General features: G+C 47.9%; 1 protein-coding gene across 1 annotated transcript; it reads left to right on the top strand.

The window, feature by feature from the left end:
* Positions 1–384: 384 nt before the first annotated feature.
* rnf157 (ring finger protein 157) lies at positions 385–19,122 on the top strand. Its single transcript, XM_060036268.1, is given in 19 exon segments — positions 385–1,045; positions 2,762–2,880; positions 7,272–7,360; positions 7,812–7,964; positions 8,275–8,392; positions 8,654–8,720; positions 10,101–10,144; positions 10,599–10,646; positions 11,494–11,565; positions 12,147–12,306; positions 12,904–13,016; positions 13,528–13,757; positions 14,792–14,900; positions 15,049–15,157; positions 15,827–15,939; positions 15,941–16,048; positions 16,742–16,804; positions 16,922–16,970; positions 18,771–19,122. Coding segments are annotated over 19 exon segments (2,160 nt in total). The 5' UTR covers positions 385–957; the 3' UTR covers positions 19,079–19,122.
* The last annotated feature ends 18 nt before the right edge of the window (positions 19,123–19,140 follow it).

The raw sequence follows: 19,140 nt of genomic DNA, 5'->3' as shown, positions 1-19,140 counted from the left end.
TTTCCCTTCTTGTAGGCATCCTAGGGTGGAGCACTGAGAGTCCGTCGCCCCCGTCTGGCTCGGAGTGGTACTGCAGACCGTTCACTAGCAGTCGGTATACTATTTATAGGCCAACGTCGGTTTTATTATAATACATTCTTGTATGATTAATTGTGTGTTGTTGAATTCACAACGTTGTACGGTTGTACAATATTAAACAGGGATGATCCAGGACGTTATATATATTATCTTTATTAGCGGTAGTCGACTTGTTGCCAACATTTTATGATACAAATTGAAATTTGCCAGTATGTTCAGGATTTGTTGAGTTACTTAAATTTGATTATAAGGGAGGATTTCAAGTTTTACAAATATTTGATTGTTGCACGCTGCAGTGCAGTCCGTGTCGATCACGTTTGGCGTAGGACGGTCCAGTAACAGAGGCGTCGCGAGCTCCTGGATTGGACTGCGCAAAACCACGGTCCGGATTTGTCCCTGACGTCATCACGGGTAGCAATAGAAGTGGTCCTTGACAGGACGTCGAACAAGACCATCGAAATCACACAGCAGTGAATTGAAACGGGAAGAATATGCTGAGTTCTTGGCAATTGAGTATCACAGAGCGCTAAAAAATACAAGGGACTCGCTTTACTTGCTCTTTAAGAACCCGACACGCAAAGAAGATGCGATACCGTCACACAATAGAACCGCTCCGGTGTTAAAGGGACTCGCTCTCGGTTGGTCGTCCTCCGCACAGCGTCTCGGTCTGCAGCGTTCAACCGGGAGACATAAGCGGTCACAGAACCAACTAATCCCCGCAACGGTCACAACACTGGGCGCCCCATTACGAGGCCTTGGACCGGAGGGAAATGGCAATGGCAGCAAGAACTGGACTACATACTAGAAATTAAGTCGGTCGTTTAATATCGTGGATATTGAGTGTTATGCTAAATACGTTTATTTTGAATTCAACTGGAAATGGGAGCTTTTATAAGCAGACAGAACATAGGCGTGGAAGAAGTGGACATCCCGTCCAATTCGGTGTACCGTTATCCGCCGAAATCGGGTAAGTCCATAGTCATGTTGTGTGTGGGCTATACGGTCACTGAGGATTACTGATCAACTCTCATTGCGCAAGTTGTGTATGAATAACGGGAGGGCAACGAATCGTCCACAACAGACGCCATCGTTCAAGCCGTTAATATGCTGTCCTCATCGTCATAATCATTACGCTATCCAACGACATATGCATGCAGATACCTGTGGAGCCAGAGAATCAGCGCCATCTGGTCGGGAGAGACCAATTCAGTTCACAAATTGATATTCTCAGTAGAGAGATAGGTCTCTCTATAGACCAACACGATCGGCAGCCTGTCTGCATTAAGATCATAAATAGCAATCAACCAGAATATTTTGATTTAAATGAAAAATGTAATAACATAGTGTTACATTGGAAATCCATGTTAAAAAGAGCTGTATGGAATTATGAAAATCCCTTGATTTGATAAGAGGTATTCCTGCATACAAGAAATGTAACGCCAACCCATGATTTAATATTGATCTTCAGATGGCTAATAGTTTGGATGATGTTCATAGCTAACAGTACATATGCCTACTGAACTAGTCTACGGCCTATACAACGCGTTGGGTCTGACGATTAGGTCAACACGTAAAACCCACAGACACTATGTGATTTCAGTACTTTCGAGGCTTGAAGTAGTTACTAAGAAGGGTGTAAACTGCATTGAATTATTTAAATGTGACCTGGTCCCTGTGTTAAAGAGAAATGTTTACCTGGATTAAATCCCCAGAAACCCGTGTTGTACTAATGCCTTCAAAAGCTGTGTGTATGAAGCAGAGAGGTTTGGTGAGGTTGAGGTTGTAGTTGTAGTTGCAGTGGTTGTTGTTACGGTATCTGGAACACATATATCCCAGAATTGTTGCTGCAGAAACTGAGATGTCAGATCCACTTCTTGTGCTGAGATCTGGTGTCAAAAAAGCAGCTCACCTGTTACAAAATAATACGATGACTGTTTTGATGAATACATATCCATTTGTCTGTCCGTCTGGCTGAATGCCTTTCTGTCTGACTACATCAGCCTGTCTTTCTGCATCTATATATATGCATTTTGCTATCAAATAACCTGTGTTATTTCCCCAAATTGACATTGTAAAACTCAGAGGCACATAAAACAACAACCACCCTCTCTGCACTATCGTTCATAGTTAGTGATTCATGAGTTCAGCACTATGGTATCAGCTGTGTTTGATTATACACCGGGCTCAACCTCTAGGTGATATTTAACAGTTTGGTCATCAACACAGAGAGAGCGCTGGCAACAAAACAACATCTGGCCAAACTCCCATCCCAAACGGTCCAACAACAACAAGCCAAGCTACAAAGTATTCCCTCAACTCAAAAGGCAGCTTTGTACTTTGTAACTTTGGGTGTAGGCTCTCTGTTTGACTGCATAATGATGGTGTGGTAGAGAAAACATTGGTCATGCTTCACGTTTTAGATTTTTTTCACTGGGGTCTATAGTAATTAGTACGATTTATATCGTCCATTTGTGGTGTTCACAGCCACTCTCATGCATTTTAAATCTAATTGGCGACAGACGGCTCGATCAAGATTCTCCTGAGGTCGCGGAACAAACCAATCATTTAAAACAACACAAAAATCTGTCTCAAGTACAATGTGAAAGACGATTATACAAGACAGCTATGTCTTCTTTTTAAGTTTAGAGTCATTGACCCTGGCCCTTTTGTGTTTTGTCTGCAGGAAGTTACTTTGCCAGTCATTTCATCATGGGAGGAGAGAAGTTTGACTCCACCCACCCAGAAGGTTACCTGTTTGGGGAGAACACCGACCTTAACTTCCTGGGAATCAGACCTGTGGCGGTAGGTATTGGTAGACACTCCGCTCTCTGATCCAGGCGGTATTTAGTGGGAAACCTGGGGTAATGAAATAGGTAATGTTAAACAAAGTAGCATCGAACATCTATAGAGATGTATCCAAATAACTATTGTAGTGAGGCATTCAGGTGAGCTGCTTTAAAAAAAAGCCAAAAAGAAAAGCCTAAAAATTAATGCTTAACTCCATTATGTAACCGGTTGTTATTTTAGTGACCTTGGGGCTTGATTTATGACAGAGACCCTCTGAAAACTCAGAGATAAGGTGTTCATTACTCAAGGCTGCTGCTGCTGCGTGAACCAATGGTATCTGGAATAATTTAATTAAAACTAAAATTCAATGGGCTCCACGGTTGGCACGAGGCCTAATTGAAATGAAAAGAGAGTCCGTGGACTCCCATCCTCTGCTCACTGGGAAGTGAAAGAGCTGGCCGGGCTCAGCTCATATTGATCGCTAAAGACGTCAAGGTCAAGACCTCGCCAGTCTCAGACCTAATGCAACCACGGCGCCACGGAAGAACGGAAGACGAAGAAGACAAAGAACTCTGCCTCTTGCTCTTTGAAGTTTTATTTCTTTGGGGACGTGTACTGTCTCTTGTTTTGTCAAGTACAAGTCGCGATATAGGTTGAGATGTAGCTACATAACATCAATCTCTGGGGAGACTCGAAGGAAGAATCCTTCAACCTGCTCCCTGATCTCAGGCAACCCGCCGTCTAGACCGGGGATAGATTTAGTAGCGGCCCTTTTTTTGTGCAGATTATATTTGCACAAAAAATTAGTGTCCTTAATCGGTCTCAGAATTTAAATTGTGAGGGTGTGGATTGGATGTGTGCGTGCAATCTTTTCCTGATTTGTCTTTCATGTTTGGCTAGCAGATGGAAGAGTGGATTCATGAACTCCAGTATAGTGGTTTTGTTTTCATTGTGTGTGTGTGTGTGTGTGTGTGTGTGTGTGTGTGTGTGTGTGTGTGTGTGTGTGTGTGTGTGTGTGTGTGTGTGTGTGTGTGTGTGTGTGTGTGTGTTTGCGTGTGTGCGTGCGTGTATGTGTGTCTGTGTCTGTGTGTGTGCGTTTATTGTGTATGTTAATCAAGATCTTTCTCCACTTCTCCCTGAAATTTTGCATGCAGCTTAGGAATGTCAAATGTAGGTCATGTATCAAGTACCATATGTAAAGGGTTTGTATCCCTGCTGATTGTGGATGTTTTATGGTAGGGAATGGGAGGGACGGTGTGTGTGTCCTCTGTGCTTTGTTTATAGTGGAGTGGGGAAACTATTATGATAACCCTGGAGACGAGTAATGTGTCATATTTAGACACCAAATCCCCAAACACATAGTCATTATGATTAAATAGCTGCCCAGGGTAGTCCACACACACACACACACACACACACACACACACACACACACACACACACACACACACACACACACACACACACACACACACACACACACACACACACACACACACACCAAAGCCCTCCCCAAAGTAGGCATTGCGGTATGTGCTTTAATATCATGTTATACTGCTTTAGTTAATGATTGTGTGTCTTTGTGTGTGTGTGTGTGTGTGTGTTTACCTGTGTGTGCACGCCTGTGTGGTTTGCCCGGCATGTCTCCGGCTGGTACCAGATGTTTAGTTATACTAGATACTGTGCTAGTCACAGCTAAACATACACAGATAGGCACACACACAAACACGCACGCACGCACACGCACGGACACAAACAGAAACACACGCACACAAACAAACACACACACACACACACACACACACACACACACACACACACACACACACACACACACACACACACACACACACACACACACACACACACACACACACACAGGCAGAAACACTCCCACACAAACCCAAGCATACACACACGCACACATACACTCACAGCAAGGCCCAGATTCCTTCCCCCCCCCGGCCGTAGGTGAAGGAGAGCAGTGTCGGGGTATCTAACCACATCCTAGCCCGGGTGCCCCCCCCTCACACCCCCCATCGTCTCTCACAGAGCACCAGTCTTCTCAGCTCTCCTTTCCCACAGTCAGCTACTTTACCTTCAAAAACACACGACGAATGGGAAAAAGGAGACGAGGATTTGCAAATCCCGGTTGTTCAAAAAGAGCTGTGTTTGGTTAAGGGTTGGAGTTGACCTCCGAGCAGTTTAGAATCATGTTGTTTATGTAGAAAATCGAAATAATATCAAGATGTTTGCTGATAATAGACCATCTGTCTTATCAATTCATATTTTTTATCCCGGTATGAAGGGAACACGCACTCAGTTATAAAAGAGGACATTGTATGAGCTCTACAATTACCGTAACGGCCTGTTCCCATAGTAACCTGACGAGCGACCGTAGAATATAAATGGCTCCTGCTCGATCTTAGTGCACTCAGTGAACGAAACTGCAGCCACAGCGCCCATCAATCCACGGTGGGCATCGAAAGTCCAATTACTGGGAACAATTTTCTGGAACGGATCGATGTGGAATACCACGAAGCCTGGTGGTGCACTGACCAGCCGTCCCCCCTCACCTGCCGCTCCCATCTGCGCACTGGCCCAGGTGAAACACAACGCTAATCCAGCCCAACGGCCGCGTCTGCTGTTGGCTGTGGCACAGGGAATCAGGAAAGAAGAAGACACTGCATCAATAGACGATATGAATAATCAAAGGAATGATCAAGGTCAGTTTGGGATGGTAATCACACTCGGGGTGGATTGACCTCATTTCATAATAAACTACTTTACTTTCAAAAACACACAACGAATGGGAAAAAGGAGACGAGGATTTGCAAATCCTGGTTGTTCAAAAGAGCTGCGTTCGGTTAAGGGGTGAAGGTGAGCTCTGAGCAGTTTGAAATCATGTTGTTTATGTAGAAAATCTAAATAATATCAATATGTTTGGTAATAATAGACTGACTAATGTGACCACAAACAGATGAAGCTGTGTCTATGTGTATCTTGACGAAGCATTCGTCGTTGTCCTCGTGGGTGTAGTGTGTCTACTCCTAGACGGATCCCCAATGGCATTGAAATCCTCTTTGATCCACATATCCATGTGTCTCTTCCTCATGATCTGTACATCATGAGGAAGCCCTGGAAGAGTTTTCTACTTCTGCTGGTCTCTTGCACCTGTCTCCCCTCCCAGTGATCCTTATCTGTCCTGTTAATGTGCCACTCCATGAATAAGCAGAACAAGTTGTCCTATGGAATCCGTCCTTGTTTATATGGGAGGGAGTGTATGTGTGCTTTTGTGTGTGCTTGTGTGGAGTATGAGTGCAGATAGACATGGTAAGGAAGGACGCCGTTCATATAGAAATACGCCACTGCATCTCAACACAATGTGTGCTACTGCCGTGGAAATATCAATCGTAACTATGATATACAATTATATACAAATTGTATAAACCCTGCTTATATAAATACTAGTCAATTGAAATTCATTTCTATACCTTCTCCTTGGACCAAGGGATACCTCCCATCCCGAAGTCTGATACTGAGGCCAATCGACTGATTCTTTGGTGTGTTACTTTCTTGCAGCCTCAGGGACATGTCCCCTTCACCTAACTTCAGCCATGGCCAATCCCAAACTCTCAACGATACTCTCTCCCTCTCACCTTTGTTTCCTTTGTATTAACTACCCATGATTTGATAGTTTTCCTATATGAGTCATGTCTCATTGAATGAAGGAATGTCTCATTGAAGGAACTTTGCTCACTGTTGCTCACATCTTCCTCTTGCTCTAAAATTAAATCAAATATTTTCTGTCCGAAGGGTCCTAAAAATAAGTTATTCTTCATCAGTTGCCCTTATGGGTTTCCCATGGGTGCTAGTGACCTGTGAACGATGGTGACGATGGCGAATGTGCTCTGTGGCACCGGCCTTATGCTCAGTCTGACAAGAAGGACACGGTGTGAGCTGGTTTCAGCACTTTTCAGCCCTTAGTTTGAATCATGCAGACAAGATGACGTTACCGGAATAGTATCTGTCAGCACTCAACATGTTGTTCTTAAACCAAATTGGTATGCATAAAAAGTCGTCCTTCGTGCCAACGAGGACCCCATGAATTCGCTCAAATCTCAGTCGGGCCCCCCAAGATCATAATATATTCAACCAACATCAGGATCCACATTGTTCAGCATGTAGCGACGCAGCTGCCTCTTGGGACCCCCTTGGGCCCCTACAGCCAACCAGGGGGCCCCTACAGCCAACCAGGGGGCCCCAGATGTTAATTGACTGCGGCTCAAAGCTTTGAACAGGCATGGACACCTCATACTTATTCATGCACTCATCGCGTGGGCTCCTCAAAGCGCAGGTTTGAATAAATAAACGTTTGACTGTGGGTGTTTGTTTTTTTCTTCCAGTTCCCGTATGCGGCCCCCCCACCTCAGGAACCAGTGAAGACGCTGAGAAGCCTTATAAACATCCGGAAGGACACACTGCGGCTCGTAAGGTACGGAAACGCCCCACATCGGCTTGGCCAATGGGCCTTATTCACCAAGCGGCCATCTGGGTTCTAAACACCAGCTGGTTGCAGGAACTGAATGCGTGGCGATAAGCTCCATTCAGTGTCTAGATGTATGCTTCTATAGATCACATTTCATATGAGGATGACTATATTATGCATAATCAAATGAGTTTGTGATTACGTTTTCTGATTGGACCTGATTGGCCATACTCAAAGCCTGCCAGTTATTTACGACACGATTATCATTCAAAACAAGTCTTTGCACTCCGACCTGCATTTATTGGACCCACCAGGGAGAAATGTGTATTGCAATACTAGGATCCGCCAGAGATGGCACTGTCCCCACTGTTTGATTTAAGACGTGATTACTCTTTTATAGGATCCTTACAGCCTTAGACCTTCTCTGATACATTCCCTCATCCCCGTCCTCCCGCAGGTGTAGCGAGGACCTGAAGTTGCCGGGTGAGGATGAGGAGGCGGTGAAGAACAGGGCTTGCTATAACATCGAGTTCACGTTTGACGCTGACACACAGGTGGCCATCACCATCTACTACCAAGCGATGGAAGAGTTCCACAGCGGGGTGCCAATGTAAGATCACGGCAGTATTCATGTTTATTGGTAATGTTGTAGAGTTTGGGAACATGTGGTTCAAATCAATGTGACTGCTCTGGAACCTTCATTCTGTCATTCCTGAATCTGTGAACAATATCTTCATGATTTTGATAGTGTAGAATGATACTATAGGTAATCATACTCAACTATATGTGGACCTTCCCGTGTCTTGAATAAAGTTATAAAATTATAATAATGATGAATTACGTTTGAATTGGATCCTGACTTGTGTGGGCCCAACCCTGGCCAGGAGACAGTGTGATTGACGGGCCCTGTCTCCCTGCAGCTACCTTCCTCAGGACAGCTCCCTGCAGTCGGAGACGGTGCACTTCAAGAGGGGAGTCAGCCAGCAGTTTTGCCTGCCGTCCCACTCGGTCAACCTCAGCGAATGGGCTGAGGAGGAGGTAGGCTCCGTGTGTACCCGAGTAGGCCGTCTCCCACGGAGTCAACAGCCCAGACATATTTAGGCCCAATCCCATATCTACCCCTTCCCCTTGTTTTGAAGGGGTAAGGGGAAGGGGGAAGGGGGAAGGGGAAGGGGTAAGGGGAAGGGGTAAGGGGTAGAAATGGGATTAGTGAGTTGAGTCTGGTAGCCTACAGCACTGAAAAAATCTATCTAATATAAAAATAACGTTCTGCTTCCTTCCCTTCCCTTGCCTTCCCAGCTGCTGTTTGACATGGACAAGGAGGTCTTCCCCATGGTGGTGCAGGCTGTGGTGGACGAGGGCGAAGGTCAGTACACACCGGCTTCCTGTCTGTACCAGTCGACCCTCAGTGGGCTTTCCTTTCCATTGAAGTGGGCCTCTGGTTGTAGTGAGTTACAATCTGGCCAGCTCAATATCCATGTATGTTGAACGCGTGAGAACCACGATGTAGGCCTTCCAGGACACGTTGGCTCTGTTCACGTTCTGGCATCAACATGTGTCCCGTGGCGTTTTTCCACTTTAATATACTGGCCTGGCTCGGCGCGGTTTGATCGCTGCAGCAGCCCTGGGCGGGGGCCCTCAGTACCTTATTGAGGGATGATTTATTCCAGTTTAGTCCTGTTTTAACATTGGCCAATGTTTCCTACATATTTCCCCAACTGCCACACAATCTCCATGAGAAAACAACGTGTTGGATGTAGAAATCACCAATCTAATCGTGTGAAATATTGTTCAATGACAAATCCTATTTCAAAATGCTATTTTGTTTTGCAAGAGAATATCTTCAAACTAACATAACCGCAATGCCCTTCTATTGAACCTTCATTGTTGTTTTATAACTGGCCTATCGAAACGTTCAGACATGGTGCACAAATCCAGCTTACAGGTTTTAAGATTTTGATAGATTTTAATATGACGCTGCTGGCATTTGAATGAGAACTTAAGGCTTCGTTATGGTTCCACATTGACGAAACGCAACTACCACGCAGTCGCTTCGCCCTTGCTGCTGCGTCGCCTCGATGCAAGGTTCCACTTTTTGGGAGGCGCACATCAGGCCATTGCGTTGAACGCAATGGGTCCGTAAACCCCCTTGCATTGCGTCGACGTTGAACCATAACTAAGCCTTTACTCGTACTTCAACTTACATCAGTTGAGTAGGCGGTCCTTCGACACGGCCCAGGACACATTTAAGTATGCGCTGCTAAAATAACGAGGCTTTATGTGTGACCCACTCCCAACAGGGTCTGAGCGATCAGACCGCCATGGGTCCTCGATGTGTCTTGAATGAATCCCACCTGTCCTTGGCACAACTGCATGTTGATACCAGTTGTGAAGAGGGCTTTTGTTACTCCCAATTATCCGCATGCTTATTGTTGTCATGGCTACTAGCTCTTGCATATTCATCTAAGGCACATTGGATGCATATATAAATAAATATATATTTATGTATTCATATATATATAACTGCTAGATCTTTGAATACTGTATATAAACACTGGACACTGCTGTGTGGATGTGTTGTTTGCATGTGGAGATCGCAAATGTGTCCCCATGTTAAATGCTTTTGTGATACTGATTTTGGCTGAAATACTGTCTGTGTACATCTGGCATCTACAATATACCAGGTGTCACCAGAGACACAGATCCATAAACATTAATGAGCTTAATTATGTTTCTTGCCTTGCAGAACATATGGGCCACTCCCACGTGTTGCTGGCAACTTTTGAGAAGGTAAGAGAAATGGTCCTGTTGATACAGACAATAGACAGTGAATGCATCGCTGAGCTCTTGCAACAACCGCTGGTGCTGAATCCTCTGTGTTTGTCATTAGATCAGACTCTAGATTAGTAAATGTCATCAAGAGGAAGAGGAACATTGTGTGAAACATCAAGATTTTCTCATGAAATTCATTAATTTGAAGAGTGCCTCAAACTGAATCTACTTGGTGATATGCATTCCTCTGTGATACGCTTTAAAGTGTATCTGTAATCACCTTCTACCATGGGTTATGTTGTCCTCTGTAATGCTCTTTAAAGTGTATTTTTGAACACCATCTACCATGGGATACGTAGTCCTCTGTAATGCTAAGGGTATCTTTAATCACCCTCTACCCGGGGATATATAGTCCTCTGCTCTGTCCAGTGTATCTGTAATCTGAGGAGTCCCGTGTGTGTGTCTTTGGCAGCACATTGACGGAAGCTTCTGTGTGAAACCGCTGAAGCAGAAACAAGTGGTGAGTTTAAAATGCCCACCCCCACCTCCCTCTATCCCCACCCACCCATCCACCCACCTCTACCTCCACCCACCTCTCCCTCCATCCACCTCTACCCCACCCACCTCTCCCATCATCCACCTCTACCCCACCCACCTCTACCTCCACCCACCTCTCCCTCCATCCACCTCTACCCCACCCACCTCTACCTCCACCCACCTCTCCCATCATACACCTCTCCCCCCACCCACCTCTCCCATCATCCACCTCTACCTCCACCCACCTCTCCCATCATACACCTCTCCCCCCACCCACCTCTCCCCCCACCCACCTCTCCCTCCACCCACCTCTCCCTCCACCCACCTCTCCCCCCACCCACCTCTACCTCCATCCACCTCTACCCCACCCACCTCTCCCATCATCCACCTCTACCCCACCCACCTCTACCTCCACCCACCTCTACCTCCATCCACCTCTACCTCCACCCACCTCTACCTCCACTCATCCACCCACCTCTACCTCCATCCACCTCTACCCCACCCACCTCTCCCATCATCCACCTCTCCCTCCACCCACCTCTCCCTCCACCCACCTCTACCTCCACCCACCTCTACCTCCACTCATCCACCTGCCTCTACCTCCATCCACCCCTTCCTCCACCTTTACCTCTACCCCCCACCCATCTCTCCCTCCACCCATCTCTCCCCCCACCCATCTCTCCCTCCACCCACCTCTTCCTCCCCCATGCCCCCCTCTGTGTGTGTTGTTGTTTGACCTGGATAAACTGAAGGCGCCCCCCGTCTTGAGTGCTCCCCCGGTCCCCATGGCCCAGATAGTCTTGTGTTCTGAAACCGGTCCCTCTCCCCAGGTGGACGGGGTCAGCTACCTGCTCCAGGAGATCTATGGCATTGAGAACAAGTACAACAGCCAGGAATCAAAGGTACAACACTGGGTTCGCTGCTTACGTTACAGGCTTCTTCCAGTGGTCAGCTTTTGTGATGTGTCCCAGATACTAACACAGCAGTATGTTAGAACCGGACCTCGTTTGGAGCGTTGTTAGCCCAAGGCTTTCCCCACCATGGGGTGGGTACCCCACTTAGAGTCACCTGATATGCATATGGGGGTCGTGGGAGAATGCTGACTTGCAAGCCATCGATATCCGATGAGACATTTTTGATAGAAAATAATCAAACCGCTTTGGAAGCTCTCATGAAGGTGTCCCGTATGTGCGAACAGAAGGGAAAATGATTCATAGCCACGAGAAAACTACCACTACCAACCGGCTCGTGTGGTTGGTACATCTGATCACCTGAACAGCAGCATGACACACGTCGTGTTGCGCAACATGACACGACGTGTGCGGGCGCAGAGGCAGGAAAATAAACGGGGGTTTTGACCCTGGCTCGTGTCCCAATCACATCAGATCTAAAAAAACAGGTTTGCACGCCAAGCGGGGTGGAGAACCGGCTAAGTCTAATGAGTTTCACCCCCCCCCCCCTCCCCCTCCCCCTCCTCCCCCAGGTGGTGGACGACGAGATCAGCGACAACAGCGCCGAGTGCGTGGTGTGTCTGTCGGACATCCGCGACACGCTCATCCTGCCCTGCCGCCACCTGTGTCTGTGCAACGCCTGCGCCGACACGCTGCGCTACCAGGCCAACTGCTGCCCCATCTGCCGGCTGCGTGAGTCCCCCCCCGTCCCCCCGCGCGGCCCCCCCGGAGGGAGCGTCGGGTCACTGCCCGACGGATCGATATTGCTATTAATATTGATATCAATCCGACTAGAAGGACAAATCATGTACATATGGATATTGATATTGACGTTGATATTGATGTGGAAATGAATAGCCATATCAATGTCGATGTCAATATCAATATCAATCCGACTAGCAAGACCAAATTATATCAATAGGGGTTTTATATTTATATTGAAATGACTTATACTATACTGGCTATACTGCAATCAGATCTTGAATGCAGTCATGCATCACAAAGCGTCACCAAGTTCGAACCCTTTGCCGTCCACAGTCTAACCTCGAGGCATCCTTGAGCAAAGTGCCTCACAACCCTAAATAAAGACCATTCAATGTCTGAATTAAGTAATTTAATGTAATTTGCTTCAATTAAAGAGCGACTGCTCAATGAATAGTAGTCGGGAAATAGGTTTAAAAGAACTGCAAACATTCCAAGTGGCCATCAGATCAGCAACACTTTGTGCGTCCCACACAAGGCGCCGTCTCTCTGTGTGTGACTGTGCGGTGGTTGTGTGTGCGTGCTCAGCGTTCCGGGCGCTGCTGCAGATCCGCGCCATGAGGAAGAAGCTGAGCCCGCTGTCCCCCGGCAGCTTCAACCCCGTCATCACCTCCCAGACCTCCGACTCAGAGGACAACTCGGTACCACAACCGCACACGCATGCATGCACATACACACACACACACATGAACACACACACACACACACACACACACACACACACACACACACACACACACACACACATACTCACACACACACACATGCATGCACACACACGCGCGCACACGGATGCACGCACACACGCACATTGATGCACACACACACACACACAAACTCAAACGCACACACACACACACACAAATAAACACACACACACATACACAAACGCACACACACACACACAAATAAACACACACACACAAACGCACACACACAGACGCACACAAACACACGTTGATAGATACTGAGCTTTACATATCTCATAAAAATGTACTATCCATTCACTACTGCGTCTCTATGAATGCTATTCATTGTGTCTACGTTAAAAGTTATCAAGAAATCCTCACGACAAAATGCAGGTGTGTGTGTGTATATATGTCCGCGTCCGTCACACACCGGGTCATTTGTCCTTGTGGATGCTGTTGCTAGGCGATGGAGCACATCCCCCCGGGTTACGAGGCGGTGTCCCTGCTGGAGGCCCTCAACGGGCCCCTGAGCACGTCGCCGGCGGCCCCCCCGCTCCACTCGGGCCCCAGCCACATCACCGGGGCCCTGCCCCCCTACAGCGGCGAGAGCCACCCGGCCCCGCCACGCTCCCCCTCCCCGCTGGACCCCTCCAATTCCAGCCAGGGCGGGAAGCTCAAGAAGAGCGGCTCCAAGTAGGTCCCCCCCCCCCCCCCCAAAGAGAGGGCCCCGGGTTCTGGTTGGGTCTGCAGCGCCTGTTCCGGCCAGCAGGGCGGGGCTGTGTGATTGATTGATTGATTGATTGATTGATTGATTGATTGATTGATTGATTGCACTTAAATAATCCCCAAGGGGGAATTATTTTGTCACCAAGCCAATACACACAACAACCAACATCAACAGGACAGTGAGTACATCAAGACAGGGAACACAGTACAACGTACACTACGGCAACAACTAAATAGCTATGCACCACTTTAGACACCGAAAGGACACAATAATCACAGCAACCGACCCAATAAATCACCGCATCATAAATAGATTGACGATACATCCACGCCCGTGTGTACGGCATGATGTTTCATACCGTACACACCCTGTCCCCAAAGCAATTTCCTCCTCTTGCCTTATCTCTACCCCAGACCCCACACGTGTGGGGTCTGGGGTAGAGATAAGGCAAGAGGAGGAAATTGCTTTGGAAAATGTAATGTTTGATATATTATGTAACATATGACATATACAGTATATATATAAGCCTTCAACTGATGGTACAAAAAAACTGAAACATCTAAAGCACGGTGCCTCTCTGCGTCTCAAGACAAGGCACTTATTGTAGGAGGAGGAAGGAGGGCGGGGGGGGGGTTGTGAAGTGGTCTGAAAGGATTCTCAAGGCCTGCCAAATGATGGTTCGTTAAACTGTCTGGAGTGAGGGTGCATAGAAAGGCGACAAGCACTTGGAAAACTATTTGAAGAAATAATGGTATACTTGGCGGTTAAGATACTGTTTACAGTACCGGAAATCATGGCTATGTCCAAATGCTAAAAATAAAACCAAACAAATTGGGGAATGGAATGCATTGAGACGAGTATTTCTCAGCAAGGCAATGCCCCCCTGTGCTGTTTTTATCCTCCTATTTCCTCCCTCTGTGTCATTATATTGTCTTCCACTGGGTGCAGTGAAACGGAAATACTGGTCTTTATTCGTCTCCCATTCTGTTGTTTATTCCAGGTCCCTTTCCCAGAATTCCTCTGTGCTCCAAGAGGAGGAGGACGAGAAGTCTTGCAGTGAGTCTGAGGCCCAGGCGTGCCGTCGCAAGCTGCCCGTGGACCCGCCAGAGGTGTGTGTTCCTGTGTGTGTGTGTGTGTGTGTGTGTGTGTGTGTGTGTGTGTGTGTGTGTGTGTGTGTGTGTGTGTGTGTGTGTGTGTGTGTGTGTGTGTGTGTGTGTGTGTATTAAAGTGTGTCCCCTGGCTCTCTGGTGTCCCCAGTGCGGTGTGACGCCAGACAGTGAGAACCTGACTCTGTCGTCTTCCGGAGCCATCGACCAATCGTCCTGCGCCGGCACGCCCCTGTCCTCCACCATCACGTCCCCTGAAGGTACACACATGCACACACACACACATACGCACACATGCACGCACACAAACACAAACACACACACGGAAGCATGCACACACACAGGGATGCAAACACACACAGACACAAACACACACACGCGCGTGCGCATGCGCATGTACACACATAAACACTCAGGCACCACACATACACACACACACACACACACCGACCCTGCTCTTAATCAGTTTGCTGCTAGGGTCTAATGTTAAGGTAAAGGGTTATTGATATTTATATTTTATCAGGCAGAACAATAGAAAAGCAGGGTCATTTAAATGCAAACTGTTGGTGTAATAGTGTGATGTGTGTATGATTATATACTGTTTGTGGGGGTGTGTTTAAATTGGTGTGTATAGTATACACATGAGTACATTTGCAATGCCTACGCGGATTCGTGCCTGTTTGCTTTGCCACGCCTGTGCGTGTGCGAGTGTGTGTGTGTGAGAGTGCGTGTGTGCTTATTTCTGTGTGTGTGTGTGCGTGTGCCTTTGTGTGTATGATTGTGCGCGCACATGGACATCCATGCGTCCATTTACACATGTGTGTTTGTGTGTGTGTGTGTGTGTGTGTGTGTGTGTGTGTGTGTGAATGCGTGCCTGTGTGTGTGTGTGTGTGTGTGTGTGCCCCTGTGTGTGTGTGTGTGTCTGCCAGACCCGGTGAGCAGCAGCTTGGCCCAGTCGGTGATGTCCATGGCCTCGTCCCACTCGCAGCACTCCCACATCAGCACTGACACCATGTCCTCCATGTCAGGGTCCTACCTGGCGGGGGGGCGAGGGGGAGCCCCCCCGCGGGGCCGGGGACGGGGGCTACGCCGCGGGGGACAACCACCCGGACACCCCCATGAGGAGCCGGGGACCCTCCCAGCAGGACGGGGTGAGAGAGGGGGGGGAGGAGAGAGAGAGGGGGGGGGGGGGAGGAGAGAGAGGGGGGGGAGGAGAGAGAGAGAGGGGGGGGGAGGAGAGAGAGGGGGGGGAGAGAGGGGGGTGAGAGAGAGAGGGGGGGGAGGAGAGAGGGGGGGGAGAGGAGGGGAGGAGGAGGAGAGAGGGGAGGAGAGGAGAGAGGGGGGGAGAGGGGGGGAGAGAGAGGAGGGACGGGGGGGGGAGGGGAGAGAGAGGGGGGGGAGAGGGGAGGAGAGGAGGGAGGGGGGGGAGAGAGGGGGACGGGGGAGAGAGGAGAGAGGAGAGGAGAGAGGGGGGGGAGAGAGGAGAGAGAGGAGAGGGGGAGGGAGGAGAGAGGAGAGGAGAGAGGGGAGGAGAGAGGAGAGGGGGGAGGTTCACTTAAGGACCGTGACATTGTCCATATCAAATCTCATGTATTAAAGGTTGATTATATTATTAAGTTATTGGTGAATAATCATCATCATTTTGGGATTTAAATGTTCACATGCAGGGCTGTTACCATTTATTCATTCGACTAATATCATTATGGGACAGACCTACACAAAGCTCATGATGCTACATTCTTGTTCTATGTTGTGCAGCTCTAGGTCCATTCATTAGATAAGTCTTCTCAGCTCCTCATTGGACCGAGCCAGACTCCATATCGCCTTGTTTTCTCTCCATTCAGGGTCTTTCCATGGAGCCAAAGGAACCAAAGTACTCTGTGTCACTGGAGGAGCAGGACTCGGAGGTGAGCACCGCTCTCTCCACTGCCTCTGAGCCCTGATCAGTGTGTGTTCAGACACATGATTGTACACATATGTCTTTTTTATCATCTCTCTGTTCCGTCCTGTCTTCGCTCTCGCAGGGCAACGACGTCACGGAAGAGGACAGCCCGTCGCCGTCTCAAGAAAAGGGTAACTAGAGTCATGAATCGCCCTATCCCTCGACCCCTCTCGTGAAATAAAGAAACACGTAGACCAGGCCTCTGTTAAATGGGGCCTCCGTTTAAACATCCACTGTTATTCCCCGTATGACACGGCGGTCCGAAGACAAACACAAGAGCAAGGAGGGGATAGAATCGGAGGGCCACTATCTTTAGGGGGATTCAGGGTTGTCTTGCTAGAACGCATTTGTATGGCTGGCTGTTCCAACTTTGAGCTAGTTCTACAAAGGACAACCATAGTGTCCCACTCCTGCTGAAGAACTTGCTTTTTTACTTGCAACAAAAGCAAGCAAAGCAAGGAGCCATGAAGGATTGAATATTTTAGAATTACAATTCAGCTTCAGCGTAACCCACTAGTTTCCCTAGAGCCATGCATGCTAAAACACCCTCTGAAAAAAACTATTTTGAAATGACTTTCTATTGTGACTTATGCACTGATTTGCATTTGCATGAAGATTTCCAGCGCTTCTTAAACTTGTTTTAATGTGTGTGATTGAGTGTGTCTTAATTTGCATGTGCTGGCTTTCAAGGTCCAGATGTTTCGGTGTGTGTCGTTCATCTGCGTACGCAATATCTTTCAGTTTTCATCTGTATTCAGAGCTTTGCACAGTGTGCATGAACAGATTTTTTTGCCCTGAAATGAACGCACCATTGGCACTGAAGATAATATAGCTGTATATATGTTGCAATGATGTGAATATGTTGCTACTGTGTGTGTGTGTGTGTGTGTGTGTGTGTGTGTGTGTGTGTGTGTGTGTGTGTGTGTGTGTGTGTGTGTGTGTGTGTGTGTGTGTGTGTGTGTGTGTGTGTGTGTGTTTATGTGTATGTGTGTGTGTACTTGCGCTCGTGTGTGTATCTGAGCGTGTGATTTTAGAAAGAGACCGAGAGATTGAGAGAGAGAGAGACAAGAGAGTAAATCCTGCACGGTCAGGAGAGTGACTCAGATTGCTTTGTGCTCCCGTTGTGAGATTCCCCTATGTATACTATATATATATATATATATGAGTTTGGACTTCTCTGTAAGACTAAGGAAATGTCTTTGTGTCTAGTTGATGGATTGTTTGTACGTGTGTGCGTACGTACGAGTGTATACGTTGTGAGTTTTTCAAAATAGTTTGGCCCAGCTCAAACCACAAGCCAATAAAAAACTGCCTTGACAATGACTGACGACCTTTCAATTAATTTGTGGAAACACAGTACGACTTGTGCTGCCTGACGTTTTGGTGCCTGACCCGCGCTGTGAATGTAAATATGTAAGATGAATGCTTGCAGGCATGTGCATTAACGTTACCCTGCCTGATCGGCAGTCTATGTGCCCTATATCTATGTGCTGTGCTGCCCCCCATTCAGTCTATGTGCCCTATCTCTATGTGCTGCCCTGCCACCCATTCAGTCCTCATGCACATATGTCTAGACATGTATGCACATACACATACGCCTACACATAGTAACGCATGCACATTTCCTTTTCTAGTGTGTGGTTTGCTAGAAAAACGAGAGGAAAATCTGATATTATTATCCTATAATATCTAACAAACACTGCTCCAAAGCCTTAATTATTGATCACATGATTAAAGCGTTCTTGTAATAGCCGTTCCAGCATGGCCCCCCACACCACAAACCTGACCTCACCCCCTCTGTAGACCACTCCCCCCTCCTGCCCCGCCCTCCCAAGCCCCCCCCCCCCCCCCCCCCCCCCCACCCCCCCCCCCCCCCCCCCCCCCCCCGCTGTGCCTGGCTGCTCTTGTTTGACCTTTGCCCTCGCTTGCAGGTGGGCGGAGCAGGTGTCCAGAGTTGGCCAATAACAATCAGGGCGACGCCCTCTGTGACACGCCCTCTTTTGGGTTGGATAATGAGCAGGCTTCCGACAGCCGATTCGCTGGTGAGTGGCCACCTACCGAACACGGACCAATGAGACCTGAGGACTGGGGGATGGGACTGGGGAGCTTCAGGGAGTCGGACGGACGGACGGACGGGGGGGCGCTGAGAGAGGAGAGACTTTGGTCAGGACATGGGGGAGTGACACAGAAAGGGTCTTCGGTTGAACGGCGTCCAAGGAGAAAGCACTGCAAAGATTAACATTTTAGCTTGCTAGGTTTTTTTTTTTGACATGCCTGTCAAGGGAAAACACACACACACAC

This window comes from Gadus macrocephalus, chromosome 18 (genome assembly GCF_031168955.1).
Source record: "Gadus macrocephalus chromosome 18, ASM3116895v1".
Lineage (NCBI taxonomy): Eukaryota > Metazoa > Chordata > Actinopteri > Gadiformes > Gadidae > Gadus > Gadus macrocephalus.
This window is presented reverse-complemented; position numbering and strand designations above follow the sequence as displayed.